The 17,717-nt window shown below is 41.2% G+C and overlaps 1 protein-coding gene across 1 annotated transcript; it reads right to left on the minus strand.

The window, feature by feature from the left end:
* Positions 1 to 1,757: 1,757 nt before the first annotated feature.
* desma (desmin a) lies at positions 1,758 to 12,248 on the minus strand. Its single transcript, XM_084725320.1, has 10 exons — positions 11,575 to 12,248; positions 8,128 to 8,188; positions 7,832 to 7,927; positions 5,794 to 5,955; positions 5,585 to 5,710; positions 4,919 to 5,029; positions 4,653 to 4,762; positions 4,482 to 4,534; positions 3,127 to 3,218; positions 1,758 to 2,541 (listed from the first exon to the last, which is right to left on the minus strand). The coding sequence occupies exons 1-10, from the start codon at positions 12,153 to 12,155 to the stop codon at positions 2,500 to 2,502; spliced, it is 1,434 nt and encodes a 477-aa protein (XP_084581446.1). The 5' UTR covers positions 12,156 to 12,248; the 3' UTR covers positions 1,758 to 2,499.
* Between the last annotated feature and the right edge of the window lie 5,469 nt (positions 12,249 to 17,717).

The raw sequence follows: 17,717 nt of genomic DNA on the forward strand, positions 1-17,717 counted from the left end.
TTTTTCTTGTTTTCTCCCTGAACCAGCCTCACAGTCTCCCTCTCTCTCATCTGCTTTCACTGTCTTTCTTTTCTCTCCTCCTCCACCCCCACTTTTTTTTTTTTTATCTCTGCTGACATTTTCAGTCCAGTGACTTCAGACAAACTGCACAGTCTATATAATTTTTTGTTGCTGTTGCTAATCTGCTTTCTTGTGGAAACAAAGCAGGAGCGAAGCCAGCTCATTAACAAGCCATTGTTCACTTTTCCCTGCACAAAGACCAGCTCTGCTACTGATAATTTCAACGGGGCCGCATCTCCTATTTTCTTTATAAGAATGAATTAAATGCTAACAGAAGACGGCCACGCTTGGCTGGAGAAGCTAGTATCATTTTAGAAAGCTAACGCTGCTGCTCACATCAGATGATGAATGCAGTGGGTAGAAACAGTTCATAAAAGGACCAATGCAAAGGCATGTATGCCATGTGAGGACTGTTAATGGTTAGAGCTTAAAGGCAGAGTTCAACCCCAAATCAAAAATACATATTTTCCTTCTGGCATGTAGCGCTATTGATCCATCTAGATTGTTTTGGGGCGAGTTACTGAGTTTTGGAGATAACAGCTGTAGAGATGTCTGCCTTCTATCCAATGGTACACAGCCACTAGTGGAAAGAAAATAGTTCCAGTAGATTCTATTTCAGCAAGAAAGTAGATCCTGTAGAGTCCACCATAGAAAGAAAGTAGTTCCTACATGAAAGTGCTCATCCACAGACCTTGTTGTGAGCAGTGTCATGTAGGAACTACTATCTTTCTGGTAGAAAGTTTACTTTGCTTTCTTTCTGGCAGAAAGAAAGTAGCTCCAGTAGATTCTACTGCATTAAGAAAGTAGTTCCAGGAGATTTTAGTGTAGACTGAATTTAGTTCCTAAATGAAACTGCTCATTCACAGACCTTGTTTTGAGCACTTTCATGTAGGTACTAGTAGAAAGAAAGTAGTTCCAGCAGATTCAACTGCAGGAAGAAAGTTACGGGAGATTTTACCATAGAAAGAATGTAGTTCCTTCGTGAAATTGCACATCCACAGACCTTGTGAGCAGCTTCATGTGTGAAATACTTTCTTTCTAGTAGAATGAAAGTATTTCCAGCAGATTCTATTTCAGCAAGAAAGTAGTTCCTGGAGTTTCTACCATAGAAAGAAAGTAGTTCCTACATGAAAGTGCTCATCCACAGACCTTGTTGTGAGCAGTGTCATGTAGATTGTCAGTTGATTCTACTGCATTCAGAAAGTAGTTCCAGGAGATTTTACCATTGACAGAAATCAGTTCCTAAAGTAGGAACTACTTTCTTTCTAGTAGACAGAGGGTAGTTCCAGTAGATTCCACTGCAGGAAGAAAGTAGTTATGGGAGATTTTACCATAGAAATATAGTAGTTCCTTCATGAAACTGCTCACAACAAGGTCTGTGGATTATATTCAGCAACTGGGTCATGATTACTGGAGAGAGAATTTTCAAATGCTTTGTTTTTTTGGCACGTCGAGCACAACAAGCTGAGTGCCATCGAGTTCCATTATATTCAGGAGAAGCAGACATCTCTACAGCTGATATCTACAAAATTATGCAACTCACACCAAAACAATCTAGCTTGCTAAGTAGTATTTACAAGCCAGAGAAAAAAAATATGTACTTTTGATTTTGGAGTAAACTGTCCCTTAAAAAGAAGAAAGCAAAAAGCAAAGATTTTCTTTTCATCAAAACCATAAGAAACCGGCTGACTCTTAAGTGACAGATGGTGATAACAAATGTCTTTATTTGAGATTCTTGGCACTGTGAAGCATAACATGGTCACCCATAGTCATACAATCAAACACCCAGCACATGCTATTCAGCTCAAACTTCAAACATGACTGAGTTCCTTTTTTTTTCCGTTAGATGTTTGCGTTTCTGACGTTTCTCAAACCGAAGACCAACATCTCACTTTCCTTAAATCAGTCACACAAACAAAAGCCCCTCTCAAGCAAGTACTTGTACATTTGCACAGAAAGACTTGGAATATGTGCATCACAATGTTGACCCTGGTGTTTTAGGCCCGTTGATCTGTCGTGCAGACTTGCCTGTGGACGCTGTGGGCCAGTACAGCTACACAAAGCCTTGCTGCTCATTTGAAACTTTACTCTCGCCAGAGTATATGACAAATTCATGTGTTCTCGAGAGAAGGAAAGTCATAAAAATAAAGTGTAATTCCTGGAATGACCTTTATTTAAAACCAGGCTAGAGGCAATGCATTGTGCCTCCATACTGCATCTATCTTCTTTACAGTACATTGTCTAAAGATACTGGTTGCATTCATTTGTATAATTTTGTGTTTCCTCTTAAATTAGCTGAAATGGTCAACATCCTGTTTCTAAAAATAGGCTCAGCTTATAAATTGTCATAGTAGTGGTAGGAAAATGTAGATTTTTGTACTTTTTTTTTCAAATTAATGTATTATTATATATAGTTTGTCTAAGGATGCCTCCTCCGGTTTACATGATGTCTTGCTGATGCTGTGTGGACTCGCTGACAACCTGTGGAGGAGAAAAGAGGAACTGTAAATTGTCAAGACGAAAGAAAAAACACACGTTCATTATCTACATAAAGGGCCGCAGTGTGTTTAATATGTGGTGAGAGTATTTTCTATCAACAGTGAAGCAGGTAGTGTTTGGAGTGAAGTGCTGTGCAGGCGGGGAAACAGCGAAGCCGCTTGTTTATCGAAGCCAGTGTGGAGCGTTCTACGGTTCTACACAGGGTCGTTGCAAACTACAAGATTTCAGGGATCAGAAATGTTTTTGCAGCTGCGATTTCAATATCGCTTTATATACTGCTGGAAGTAAAAAGTGTGACAGAAATTTATCAAACCTTACAAGTGTTATTTTCTCAGTAAATCTTGTAGTTTGCTTCAGCCTGCAGTGAACAGATGGTAAAAGCTAAGTGGTATATTGGACCCAGACTTACAGACTGGGCACTAGCGCCCTGGCTCATAGAATACTTCATCTGGATAAGAATATAATAAATCAACATGATTCAGTTGGAGAATTGTTAATCTTATCTCTTAATAGGTCTAATAAATACACTGTGTGCGTCAGTGTGCGTGTTCATGTGTGTTCACAAACCTCGCCATCGCGGGTCTCGATGGTCTTGATGAGAACAGTCTTCTTGGAGTGAACCTCTGAGGAGCGCTGATGCTGAGACTCAGGACTGGTCTCTGTAAGAACACGTTCACACAACATCAAAGATGGATTCGGTCTCAGATAAGTTTTAAATTTAGCAAAACTAGGTTTAAAAGGAGTAAATCCAGATTTAAAATTAAGCTGAGCTCTGTTGCAGACTTAAAGGCTAATCTCCATTTAGTAAATCCAAGTTTATTGATGTAAAACAACATTAAATAGGCTTTCATCAATATTTAGATGGTTGCTTACCCTAATTAAAAGAAAGAAAATGATAAAAGCAAGTTGTGACTTAATTAGTATAAAAGAGGGAAAGGGAAGTATAAAATCCTTAACAAAACCTAAAAGCTAAAAAGTTAAAAAACAAAAATGCTATTTTATTTTCTAGCTAGCAAAAAGTAAGTTAACAAAACCTGACATTGTTTGCTAGTTAGCTCACACATGTGGGCTCTGCAGGGAATCATTAAACTCAGCTGAGTTGAGTTTGTCCCTTAACTTTCTTCGAGGAAGTTTTCCCCAATCCATCTAAAAAAATCAGCTATTTTAAAAGTTAAACCACCTAAAGTGTAAGTTTGAAGTTAATACTGACAGAAATTAGATTTGGAGGGGAAAAAAGGTTTAAAGTTTATCATTCCTAATTTTAGGTTCTTTAAAGTTTTGGTGCAACACATTGTTAAAGTTAAACCATAATTTAACCAGGTTTAAAAATTAATCCTTGTTGGTGCAACCCAGTCTTAGAGGCTTAATTAGCTTTGAGCAGCATTGTGGCATTCCTTGCACATTTAGGGAGGGGGGATAGCCATGAAACAGTCTGTGGAGCTGGTATGACTGCCACTTAAAGATGTAATATCCAAACTCCTGTTCAAAATCAATGGCTCTAATGAATCATGGCTGTACCTAATACATCATCTTTAATTACAGCTCATTGTTGTCTTTCAAGCAGCCGCAGAGTGGAGCGAGGAGGGAAGGTACTGGCAGAGATTAATTGCACATTTGTGCTGTTAATACATCAAGTGAATGGGCTAAGTAGTGTGATTATTGATGTGTGGCTTGCTCATGATTGCTCCTGTGAATCGGAGAGCCATGAAGGTTTTTGACATGTCATACATCGCCACACAGTGGTCAGAAGGTGTCACTGCAGGTACATGCAGCAACATGTAATGCCCTCAGAATAGCGCCTACCATATACAGACACAGGCTATAATTAGCTGTTTTTATCCCCCCATTGACTCATCTGGAATGTAAAATGGGTTTTGTGGGTGTTTATATGTGAGGAGAAGATTGTGCGCTGTTCCTGCTACCTCTGAATCCAATGGAGGAATAAGCAGAATGGACAGGCCCAGCGGTGGTGATCCTACAAAAAGGAGGAACACAAAATTCAGCATTAAAAGCTGGAAATAAAGGACACATAAATAAAAAAAAATGTCAAGTTATGACAGCCTGTCACATGTGAATCTAAAGCATACACACACCTGCTCTCCTCTCCCTCCAGCAGCTTGCGGTAGGTGGCGATTTCAATATCGAGGGCCATCTTCACATTGAGGAGGTCCTGGTACTCCCTCAGGTGACGAGCCATGTCGTCCTTTAAATAGATACATGAAACATTTTATGTCTGCTCAAAGAAACAGAATCAGCTGGAAAAAACACAGTTAGAAGACCAAAGATTATGTGTAGAATAAAAAAAATTCCGAACACAGGCTGTGTTCCCACTGGAGGTTCATAGACTAAAGATAAATACCTTCATCTTAGCGATGTCTGCCTCCAGCCGTGTGATAGTATCCTGGTAACCGGCAGCCTCGCGGCCCATGCGGTCCTCCATGTCTCTCATCTGGCGCAGCAGAGACTCGTTCTGCAGGGACCAGAGGCATTATGTTAGAAGTGGGACCAAAACAGAATGAAAGCAATAGAAAGAGTATGCTTATTAAGAAAGACACCCACGGTACACTCTTAGAAATAAGGGTTCCAAAAGGGTGCTTCCTGAATGGCTGAGGTTCTACTCACAACCGTTTGCTTCTGAAGAACCCTTGTTTGAAAGTACTCTATTAAGAACCCTTTTTGTCCAAAGAACCCATTTTAGAAGACAGGGTTTTTCAAGGATTCCTTGAAGAACTCGTCTTCACCAAGGGCTCGTCATTGTTTTTTGCACCATAATATGAAAATGTTCTTGGTGGAACCCCATGAGTGATTCTAGATAAAACCCTTGGAATATAACAAGGTCTCAGGACTCTAGGGGCTGTAGGTCACGTGCTTGCCAAAAAATGTATACTTATAATTTTGTTATTTTCATTCTTTAAAAGTCAGTGTGAAACTCAAATTTCCCCCCACTTTTGTTTTGACATCCTCCCTGTTTTTGAGGTCTCAGTGTTTTGCCAAGCAAGTAGATGCTGCAGTCATTAATACTCACGGTGCCCTTGAGTGAGTCGATCTCACAGGTGTAGGACTGGATCTGGTGTCTGTACTCCATGCTCTCCTGCTTGGCCTGACGCAGTGCATCGTTGTTCTTATTCACGGCCTGGTTCAGATCAGACACCTGAGGAGAGACAGGAGGAGGTTTTAGGAGGAGGCCATCTCTGTGTGTCCGACTGGTTGTACGTATGTGTGTGTGCGTCTTACCTTAGACTTGTACCACTCTTCAGCCTCTGCGATGTTCTTGGCGGCGATGCCCTCGTACTGCAGGCGGATGTCCCTCAGAGCGGCAGTCAGGTCGGGCTTGGACATGTCCATCTGGACCTGCACCTGAGTGTCGTGCATCTGGCTCTGCAGCTCATGGATCTCCTGCAAGGTGACAGGAGGATGATGAGTGAACAACAACAACAAAACATCACATTTATGACCACACAACCATTTAAAGACAACAGGTTGTCGAACTATGTCACACAGTCCTGGACAATTCTGTAAAGTCTATCGGTAAATGTGAAAGTATGAATTTATTGATCATGTCATGTAATTATTGATTATGTAGCTCGTGACTGTCAGCATGTTGTGTACTCTGAAGAGTGGAAGTGGCTAAGGTGATGAAATAAGTTTGTTGTATCACTGGTGTTAGTTTGGAAAGTATTCCTGCAGGTTACACACAACGGTGTTCTGATATCATCTCATATTCGCGGTCGGGTTGTGGTGGCAGCAGGCCAAGCATGACGTCCTGTTCTCAGCGAAGGAGCAGCACTTCTACTCTGAGCTCTCTCAAGCCCCTGAACCTCTGACATCTGTTGTCTGACTTCCAAAAAGCCATCACACCGACGAACTGTCCTTTTTCTTCTGCGCTCATTTTGCACGCCGTTGTTTCACGTGTCTCTCACGCTGTTTGTTGACTCACATGTAACTCTATGCTGTTTTTCACGCGTTGATGAGGCAGCCAAACAACACTGATCGGCTGTCTGCACCTCACTTGAAGCACCAAGGGATAAAATGGACTGTTTATGAGCCAGGATGTGGTGTCTCTCTCGCTGTGTAGCTCGCTCCATTATCAAGAGATCTGGCTGGCTGTTTATGAGCTGGGGCGCAGCTTTCATTCAGTGCATTTAAGTGAATCTACCAAACTATTTTCTTATTGCTATTAATAACGTGTTTATTGCCAATCGATATCACTATCGTTTTATCACCTATTTATACATCAGTGTATCCTGCTGATAAACAAAAATCAGTGAGCTGATGAATGAGATCTAAATCCAAAGGAGATAATGTCATAGACACTGTATATTTGTCTTGACTGTTTGTTGTATTTTTGGACGTTTGTGGAAGGTGTGATATGTGTATTATATGGTTAATCTGTGTGTAATTTCTTGACCGTTGTATCGTATCTTAATGTATCGTATCGTGGAATCAGAAATGTTATAAAGAAAGTAATGAATTTTGTGGGATTCATAAAGACAAAGAGCAAAGTTCTTTACCTAAAACTTCTCTAACTTGATTCTGAAGCTAAGGACAGGAAAGGGTTGTCAGTCCAATAATATCCACTGACTAATATATTGGTGTGGTTCTATTACAATATTATTAGAAATCAAGAATAGCACCAGGCTGGTTTAACACAGTGAAACTACAGGTTTCAAACTGGTAAGCTTTGGGCCCACTCAGCTGTCCTCTGCTCTAACCAAAAGATATAAATAGCTTAGCATCTGTTCACATGCACACACACTCTTTCTCCCTCACACACACACACATTCAGACACGCACAACAGCTGACATGCTCTCTTCAACCAATCAGCAGTTCAGCATTTCTGAGAGGTCGAAGTTGAGGCAGAGAAGACAAAATGACAGGAACTGAGCTGACATGTGTCTGAGTGTGTGTGTCTCGGTATGTCCTTTGATGTCTGTGGGTGAATGTGTGTCTGTTGCACTCATGGCATTTGCTTTGCATAAGAGATTTATGCAAAAATCATTAAATTATGTAGAGGGATAAAGAGTAAACATGTGCGTAAGAGTGTGTAAATGTGCATAATAAACATATTTTAACATGTGTTTAAGTGTGAAACACTGGATCCTGAAGAGCTGCGTGCCTGCAGAGGCTCACATGTATCTAATATTACAGTATAACTTCACACAGCTGTTATATGATACAGTACACACCACCCTACTGACATACATAGTACCTAGACATACTGTAGGTGTGGTGGCCTGATTGCTGACAAAATTTATAGACAGATCAACAGACCTCTTCGTGGATCTTCTTGAGGAAAGCAATCTCCTCTTGCAGACTCTCAATGCGTCTCTCCAGGTCCAGCCTGGCCAGAGTGGCATTGTCGACATCCTGGAAACAGACACAGAAACACAAATGGTAAAAAGGTGAAGGGACAGCAAGAAATTGAGAGTAAGCAAGTTACTGATGTGAGAGACAAGAGGAAAATTGTGCAAGGTCGGTGTGTTTCACTTTCTACTTCGGGCTTTGAGGATAAAATGTCTGAGGATTGAGATATAAAGGTGTGATTTTATGGAAATGGAAAGACATACGGCTCTGAAAGCAGAAAGGTTGTTCTCAGCCTCTTCCTTCTGGTGAATCTCCTCCTGCAGTCTGCAGACAACGACAGAAAAAGAGCAAAGAGAAAGTTGAAACACAAATGGATACGAACACAGCTACTGTTTTTGAGATGATGGCTTCTTCCCCAGGGACCAATTACTAGACAGATAAACTAGTCACCACCTCTCATTCCTTCAACCCTCTGCTCCCTGCTCTTTTTGGGGGCCCTGGTAAATCTACAAGAATAGAACTGACTAGACAATGACACATCATAGCCAAACTTTTATTTGTATCCACACATAAGCACACTTTGTGCACTCGCTGTTTGCGTGCTAAAGCTGTGGCGCAGCTGCTGTCAGAGTCAGAAGGGTAACAGTGAGAAAAGAACAGAGGTCTGCCCTTGGCTGGTGCTGTTTCCAGAATTAGCATTTCACTATGCACCCAGAGCAAATGGCAAATCTAGAAAAAAAATGCATGCATGTAAGGTATGTATGTAATGTTTGCAAAATGCAAAGGTGTCTTTTAATTTCTGCTCATTCTACGGTGTGTTACATGTGAATTTAAGCAACATTGCAGCTTTAAATGGCAGTAGGCATAGATTTTGTGCAGAAGCTGGAGATACAACCCCCTAAATATTTAGAATATGTGCATTTGTCCCCCAGTAAAAACTTGAGAGTTGTACTTTTATATTGATGAACCATTTGAATGTGACTCACAGACACAAAAATCCCTCAGAACAGTATGCAAGCTCAAATGCAATGGTTGCCAAAAAACATAAATAGAAGAAGAACACAGTTGTTAACTATGAAGAAGTCAGAAAGGGAAAGGAAGAAGTTCAATATTAGGAATTTTGAGTTTTGATGGCAGCGAACGAGCCACTCGGTAATGTTTTTGGGGTTTCCTTTTAGAACTGTTGTTTGCTTGTTTGCCAACTAATCTTCACGTTGCCTGCCTATAATTAAAGCTTGCTAGCTAACTATGCTAGCAGCAGAGAAGCTAATTTAGCATTAGCTACAAAGCAGCTGTCCAAAGATGTGCTAAGAATGGCACTAGGTTATGTGATTTGTTGACAGCCTGGGACATTTAAATTTGACTTTCGTCTTTATAGTCTATTAAATAATAAATGTTACATGTTAGTCGACAGGAGAACGAGTATTTTAAGGAAATACAGAATGACCTGAGAGTCTTACTGCATTATATCCCATTATATTTCATCGCCAGTCACCTGAACTTCATTTTTACCTTTACATTGATACAGACATTTCCACCAGAAAAGCAGAACAGGAACAAACTGGTTCAGAAAATTCATTAGAATGCAGGAAATGAAGTTGTTGAAGTTTCCTAACAGAGGATCCCAAGACTTGTACTGTTGGATGCTACTTTGCACTTGTGAACTCTACACTGTACAATATATTGAACATATCTAATTTTCTCCATAAGGCTTCTGCAGAGCACAGTTTCCAGTAATATTTTAATATGTGCTATATCTGTTTATATCTGTTATTCACTATCTGTGTTTTGCAGGTACAGCAGGTGCCTTGCAGGAAAACATGTTTTTGTAAGATAAATATGTTTTTACAGTATATAATGATGTTATCTGTAAAGTCTGCAGACATTATATAGGTGTATGTGCGCGTGTGTGTGTTCATGCATTGTAACTGTTGGCAGGCAGGCGGTCTCTGTGTGTATTTTTGATCTCAGTGGGAGCAGCAGGTGCTTTGGCAAGCTTCACTCAATGCCGCAGGCAACAATTTAAAAGGGGCTGATGGAAAGAAAGTGAGAAGTGAATGTGTGTGTGTGTGTGTGTGTGTGTGTGCCTGTAAGTGTGTGTGCGTTTCTCTATACACTTTGATTTAAGTGATGTTGCTTGCTGTTGCTGTGACAGGAAGTCTAAATTCAAAGAAGTGACCTAGTGGCTACAAATAGATTATTATGAAATACATTCACATCACAGGTCTCTCTCTCACGTAGACAGACACACACATGCGATGAGTATTGGGAGGACTGTCGAGTTTTTAAAATGTTTTTTCTTAGTTTTACTCCCACTATGAATCCACAAACAGGCTGTGTGTGCTCATCTGTCCATTTCCGTCTGTCTGCTTCTCTTTCTGTCTGGCTGAAACTCTATCTCTCTGCTTCGACTTAATTCCTATGAGCCTGCAAGTCTGTCCGTCTGTCTCTCTGTCTGTCTCCATATTCCTCTCTTATGTCTCTTGTGAATAAATTATAAAACACCTTTGTACAAAGCTGCTGGACCGTAACAGTCACTGAAGTGTAGCTATCCTCGAATCTCTCCTTTGTTACTTTGTTGTTTCCCTTTTCTCTATAAGAAAAGAGACGCCCTCAGGAAATCAGTGCATGTCGCACGTTCTGCTTTTATTTCTTTCATTGTATTTACTAATAAAACTGCCACTTTCCCTCTTCTCCTGTGTACAGTTTATTTATTTTCTATCTTCCTGTAATGTCCAGCAACCCTGTTTTCCTGATACCTACACAAGCGGTTGTCAACCTTGGCGCTGAGATCCCTCCAAGGGGTTACAAGAAAAACCTGATAGGTCAACAGACGATTGTAGCGTTCTGTTCAGTAATTTCTCTTGTATTTTAGTTTTATCAGGTGTGCAGACATATTAAACCCACAACAAGGCTTTGCAAGTTGAAATTGCTTTACTTCAAAGGGTCAAAAGCCAAAAAGGTTGAGAAGTCCTGATATAGACAATTGTACCCAATCAAAGGAGTGCCGTGTGACCGAGACCATGTCTAAACTATTCTGATTCTTAGTCAAAGTCCTTTTGTTGTCTATAAACTTACACTTAAAGTTTGTGTAAAGCAACAGTAAATATATGATTTTTTAAATGATTAAAAAATCGCTAAGTGTATAATATTCTGTCTCAAAGTCATGAAAAACCGAGCTCTGAAACGCTGGGGGTGTGTCCAGTCCACTGTTTCGGTGTCAAACACCATAGACGCTCTGTGTGGCAGCTGTAGTGGACATGTCCAGACCTGTTTGAGCCACCGGAGCCAGAGGACGGTGACAGGATGGTAGCTGATGGAGGTTAATGGAACTGAAGTGAGCTGAAGTGAACTGCTGGGCTGATCAGGACTGAGAGAGTCACTGAGGGCGCACTCATAACTGACCGTGAGGGAGGGTGTGGGGTGGGGGAGGCAGTGTCGTTTGTGTGTCGGTACGTGAGGCTTGTATAGTGTTGGGCGACCATGGCTCCAGCCTGTCACCGAGCCACGTTTCAGCTCCGCCCGAAAAAACTCCACAATTCAGTACTACATAGCTTTCAGTCTTTTTACATGTTTTCACCAACTGTTTTCTAACATGTGTAATGTGTTTAGAAGAAAAACTCCTTTTTTCCTTTACACCAGCTTTAAAATAATAAATCTTAATTCCACAGAGATCAGTCCATCCACTCATTCATCATCCTCTAACCTACCTGAGTTTAAGTTTCTGCAGGTCATCAGCCAGGTTGTCTCTCTCCACCTCCACCCGGGCACGCTGGTTGGTCAGGGCCTCGATTTGCCTCCTCAGCTCCCTCATTTCCTCCTCATACATCTCAGCCACGCGCCCGGGCCCCTCGCGGCCCCTCAGCTTCTCAATCTCCACCGTCAGCGCCGCGTTCTGCTGCTCCAGGAAACGCACCTTCTCGATGTAGCTGGCGAAACGGTCGTTGAGGTGCTGGAGCTCGGCCTTCTCATTGGTCCTTGTGTTGAGGAAGTCCTGGTTCATGGCATCGGCCAGGTTGAAGTCGAGTTTCTCTCCGGAGAACGTGCGCATGGCTGAAGAGGAGCCATACCCTGCTCCGCCGGCGCCAGAGGACACCCGGTAGCTGGAGAAGGAGGGAAGGCTGCTGCTCTTGACTTCATAGACTCTGGAGGACATGTGGCTTGAAGCGGAGCTGCGGCCACCTCCACCAGAGGAGAAGAGGGAGGACATTGGGGTTGAGCCGATGCCGGAGCCGAAGGTGCGACGGTACGAGGAGGCAGTCTGGGCTGAAGAGGAGTAGGACTTGCTCATGGCTAGTTACTGTTCGGTTGGTTTGTGGTTTGGACGGAGGTGCTGAGACCCAACTGTCCCACTGGGCAACTGGGAGAGAAACGAAGTGAAGAGATGCCAGACACTGAGCGGAGCTATTTGTAGATCTACCACACCCACTCCTACCCCAGCCCCTCCTCTGCGTCCTCCTTCTGTCGCCATTCACCCCGTCTGTACTCCCACTACCTCCCACTCCACCCCTTCACTGTACCTCAGCCACTTTTTCCTTTAATTGATTGCTTTGTCACTATTTTAAATCCAGGTGGGGCCTGAAGAAAGTTCAAGATGGACTTAGTTTGGATGGTTTCCCGATGGGTTAAGACTGGCAGGGGTTACAAATAACACACAAGGAAAAAAGTGTTTTTTTTTTAAGGAACGAGCACTTTTTATGTTCCTGTTTTAAAACTGAACTTCTGTTGTTTACTCAGATATATTTTGAGCCAGTATTCTACTTTTTACTTCTTCATATTTGCCATTTATACCTTCATTACAACTAGTCAATCTGTGGATTGAGTGTTGCAGGGGGAAAACACGCGAAGAGCACCTCTACAATTTGCAGCTGCCTTGAAGAACCACCTGTCTTTTCAGCACGATGGAATGATGACAGAGCAAAACCCAGAACAAGAGGCAACCTCCAGTAGCTATTCTTAGGCGCATTTGGACACATTTTACATACCACAATATAAAAAAAAAGACAACAGTTACATGATGAAGTGTGTACCATGCCTCCCGAAAAACACTGAGATTTCTTTTTTTTTTTTAGATTAAAAACTCCTCATCTGAACTCCGCAGGCACATTGAAGCAAGCTGCACATACTGTAGGTGAAAATGTAGTTAGGTAATGTTCTTAAATGCACCACAAAGGTACCAAGAAGTCAAATAGCAACATTTTGGGTTGGTCCCATGTGTCCTGATCACAGCAAAGTAATGAGAAAATAAGGTAATACAGGCAGAGGGCGGGTCTAGTGGGTCATCAGTTGGGTGGTGCAGGGGGGGGATTTCCCCCTCTGCTTTTGATATCCCCCCTGTGGTTATTCATTTTTTTTACCCTCAGTGGGGATGTGTTCCCTGTGTCTGAATTAAAAAAATGCATTTCATATGCCCACCAATAGATGGTGCAAGTTGATGAGACATTCCAGATGTTTTAAACCTCGTCCTGCGTGAAACAAGCTGTGACCAGATTCCAGTTCCATAATTGTCCCTGCAGTTGTCAAGTTGACTGTTACTATAAGCAGTAATAACTAGCTTATTATTGACGGTTGTTAGCTATCAAATGTGAATGTAGCATTGTTTGTGCTGAAAAAAAAGCACAGAAAAAGTCACGAAAATAATAACTGATAATGTCCTTCCTTCTGTTTTTTTTCCTTTACAAATTGTACACTGGTCATAAATGATGATTGAAAAGGATTATGGTCGTATGAGTCTACACATTATTTTTTAGGGAAAATGCTGCATATTATGCCTTTAAGTAAATTTCTCAAATGGTGTTTTTCGCTTTTACTCGAGAAGTTTTTATGGGGCTTGGGACCAGAGGGCCGCCGGTTCAATCCCAGCAGGATAAATCTGGGTGGAGAAAATGAAAGACAGTGCCAGCCCCTCCCTCATTACTACCACTGAGGTGCCCTTGAGCAAGACCCTTAACCCCAACCACTGTTACCCCGTTCTGCTTCGATGAGACTGTGAAACTGTATTGAACTGTACTGTTGAATTTTTAGAAACAATCAAGGCAGCTCTTAAAAACTGAATCCCATGGCTGCTTTAAACATTGTATAACATTAGTGCTTATCATTGTGATCTGAATCCTTGAATTATTTCTTTTTGGTTATTTATTTTACCTCTGAAATCCATAAATTAAGAGCTAGGATTACCATGATACCAGAATTTTAAACTTTGATTTTAAAAAAAGTCGATATCCGATATGCTGATACCACGGCAAAAAGAAAAAAGTCTCAGGCAATAATAATAATGTGATAATTAGTCAGTGAACACTGTCTGATTTTGAAGCTGTAATCCAAATTTCAGGCACAAAATTGAAGAGTAAACTTAAATGAGTGGTTCTTTTTATAGCTTCTTTTGATACTATCAAATGTTAGCATTGTAATGTTTTAAATATGTGGTACTGGAAAATTATCGATCGATACCTTTGATAACACTAATAATAACTTAACTAATCCTATATTTGTTGTCTTGGCAAATTAAATTTTAATTAATTTGTATCAACAACCCTTTGTATAAATGATTGCCGTTTAAAGAAAAGACGACGATTTTCAGGGAAAGTTAATATTAGTCTCCTTAGATAACATTTTTGTAAAACGCTTAATTGCAGTATCTTGATATGTTAACCATTATTATCTCTTCCCCCCTCTCCAGCCACTCATCTTTTCTCCAGACCCTCTTCTCATTCCTCTCCACATGTCATGCCATTTGCCAGCCCTCAATTCAGCTGTCGAAGGGTCCGGTTTCAACTGCTGGAAAGGGCGGCGGCCTTCTGTGCATGTGTGTGTGTGTGTGTGTGTGTGTGTGTGTGTGTGCGTTCTTGGACAGATGCATGATTGAGTGAGTGTGTAAGTGATTCTGTCAGCCTCTGCAGTTGTTATAGAGAAAAGATAGGCTTGTTACATAAACACTATCAGAGGGACAAGTATCTGCTGGGGAGCTACGGTCTATATGTCAATAGCCCAAAATAGATCAAATCCTGTTTTAAGTCAGTTTTAAATAGCTTTACTTGAAGTAGCAATGACATACCATTATTCCACACATGCAAGTTTAATGGTGCTAAAGAAACTGGATCATTAAAACACCCACCACCTTCTTTTGTTGACATATACAGCCTCACTTTTATGGATGCATAGTGACTTCCACTTTTCAAAACCTGAATGCAAATCACATAAAAGTTTTGACAGTGTCTTGATGCTGCACAATAGCATTTATCTTATATAATGTGTGATTGACTACCCTGCCAGTAACTATAGGGTTACCACAGAGTTATGTATTTACCCTTGGTTATATGAGGAGCAGTACGGTTTGACTGATGCTGCTGCCAGGAAGGTCAGTCACAAACTCTCCACTGGATCATGAGTGGGCGTACAAATCTGTGAAGCCTGCATGCTGAATTTGATTCCTGCGACACGTTACAAAAAAAGTTGAGATATGGGCAACGAAAGACTGGAAAAGTTGCAGAATGCTCAGAAACAGTTAAACAGGTTAATGGGGGGCAGATAGTCCAAGAGTTTAAGAACAATGTTTCTCGACACAAAACTGCAAGGAGTCTAGGGATTTCATCATTTACAATCCATATTATTATTAAAAGATTCAGAAAATACAGAGAAATCTCTGGGGCAAGGCTGGAAACCATCTCTGAATCGCTGTGACCTTTGACCCCTCAGACAGCACTGCATTAAAACTGCATTAAAACCCCACATGGTTGTATAAAGGATAATACGTGGGCTTGGAAACACTTTTTTAAAACTGTTGTTGGCTAATGACGCTGCATCTACAATTGTAAATTAAGACTCAACATCATCCAGAAACGTGCCAAAGAGGAATAGGACCATCCAGATTATTACCAGTGCTAACCAAATTTTGAAGATAGTTAACTAGCTAGCCAGCATAGCTAGGTTGATTGTTAAATACTAGTCCCCTAGAAACCATCTTCAAAATTTGGTTTTCTTTTCAACATAGATGAGCCTAGCATATCACATATCTGAGCACAGGAAACAGGAAAGGAGGACGCCGGCTGAAGTTTTGCAGGGTACCAAGCTTGCTCAACTGCTACTGGAAGACAGAGCAAAAAGGGGCGGAACTAATGAAGGGTGAATTGGGACTTGTTTGGTTGTTTGGAAACAGATTCAGCTCTAATAGGAAATGTGTGGGCCATAATCTAAACCAGTTATCTAAAATTAAGCTAAAAGGATCCATAGAGTTGGAGAGGTGGGTGATAATTCTCAAGGATTCGTGTCGACATGCAACCCTTTCAGTCACACTCCATATTTGATTCATTGTTATTTTTAAAAACTTAGTTAGTTAGGCAGAGGGTTTGGGTTCAGCAAGCTGTACAGTTACTGTAAACCTCCGGGAACGTAATGTGTGTAAGAACAAGGTCTACAGCAGTGAAGTACTACAAGTTATGTGTGCTTGCATGCGTGGAAGTATTTGAATGAATGCTGTTGGTCTATAACAGACGTGTCAGACACCGAGGGCTGTGGCTGAAAGCCAGCCCAGACTCGTGAGGCATCTCTGCCCTGCCCTGTGTCACAGAACCTCCTGTGTGTAAACGTGTCGGTGGTAATGATGATGATGATGATGAAGAAGATGCTAAACATTCCCCTGAGAGCTGAATGGAGGCATAACATTTGATGACTTCCTCGCCACATTGTACGTTTAAAGGTCTTGCACTCATGTCAGGTTAAAGCTGGGTGGAGCTATGCTTGGTATTACATGATAATCTCAAAACTCTGTGTACAAATATGAATTATAGTACGATAGGTTTTGTGCAGGTTCAACAAAACTATCAGGAGAATAAGGGAGATGTCAATCAAACCAAGTGTGTACACACAAGCATATCAGTGATGTCACCGTCATCGGTGCCTTGCTCGCCCATGACATGAATTTTGCTGTACCGTCATACTGATAAATGTTTCAGTATAGTAAAATGAATGTGCTTTACTGTGGCATGCAGGTAGAGCATGCCTAACCCAGGAAAAGAAGCACACCTTAAGGTAAAACTTGAGCTCAGGTCAAAACACATTGGTCATATTTCAGGCAACACTAAATGCATCAAGGAGAAACATGAGTTTCCAACCTTACAGCTTCAGTGCATCATTTGATGGTATTAATAATTGCTGAGGCAGATGAACCCCATTTATGTAAATCAGCTATGAGGATGAAATACCTGTTCAGCCTCTGATCTGTCACCGTCTGTCTGAACAGACTCACAGGAGTGATACTTTGCAATTCTTCGGTGTATAAACAAACAAAATTTGTTAAGACAAGTCTTTTGATGCTTTCAAAGTCATTCTGTAAAGCTGAGACAGAGTCCATCTTCTGTTGACGTTCAGATGTCATTGGCCTAATAAAGTTTTTGATCATTCAAAGTTAAAAAGCAAAGATCTCAGAAAGCTCCCGCCCACTTGGTGTGGGATTTCAGATGGATTCTTCAGGAGATTATGGTTGACGTTCTACAGTCTTTCTTTTGTGCTCCAAGAGGGGCGCATATTGCCACATCCTATGCCCATCATATGTGGCTGTTTCTTTTTTTTATTTCATGCAGTATTTTGGGAACTAAATGGAACTTTATGTGAGATTTTAAATATGGCAGCAAACCACCTCCAGCACATTTTATCCCTCATGCACAGGGTGCATTCAAAGCTGGTGGCAGAAGCTCCCACAGGCTGGGATGATGTTGGAATAATGTTGCAATGTTAAGGGACAGTCAAGAGAAATCGTATGGACCTTAAGCCTCATTTGAAACCACTTAAACAACCAGAGTAGTAGGTTGAATGTTGGACATCATGTTGCTTTTTATGGAACTTTTTATGGAGGAAC

This window comes from Lutjanus erythropterus, chromosome 8, assembly GCF_056507025.1.
Source record: "Lutjanus erythropterus isolate fLutEry1 chromosome 8, fLutEry1.hap2, whole genome shotgun sequence".
In the NCBI taxonomy this organism is placed as follows: domain Eukaryota; kingdom Metazoa; phylum Chordata; class Actinopteri; order Lutjaniformes; family Lutjanidae; genus Lutjanus; species Lutjanus erythropterus.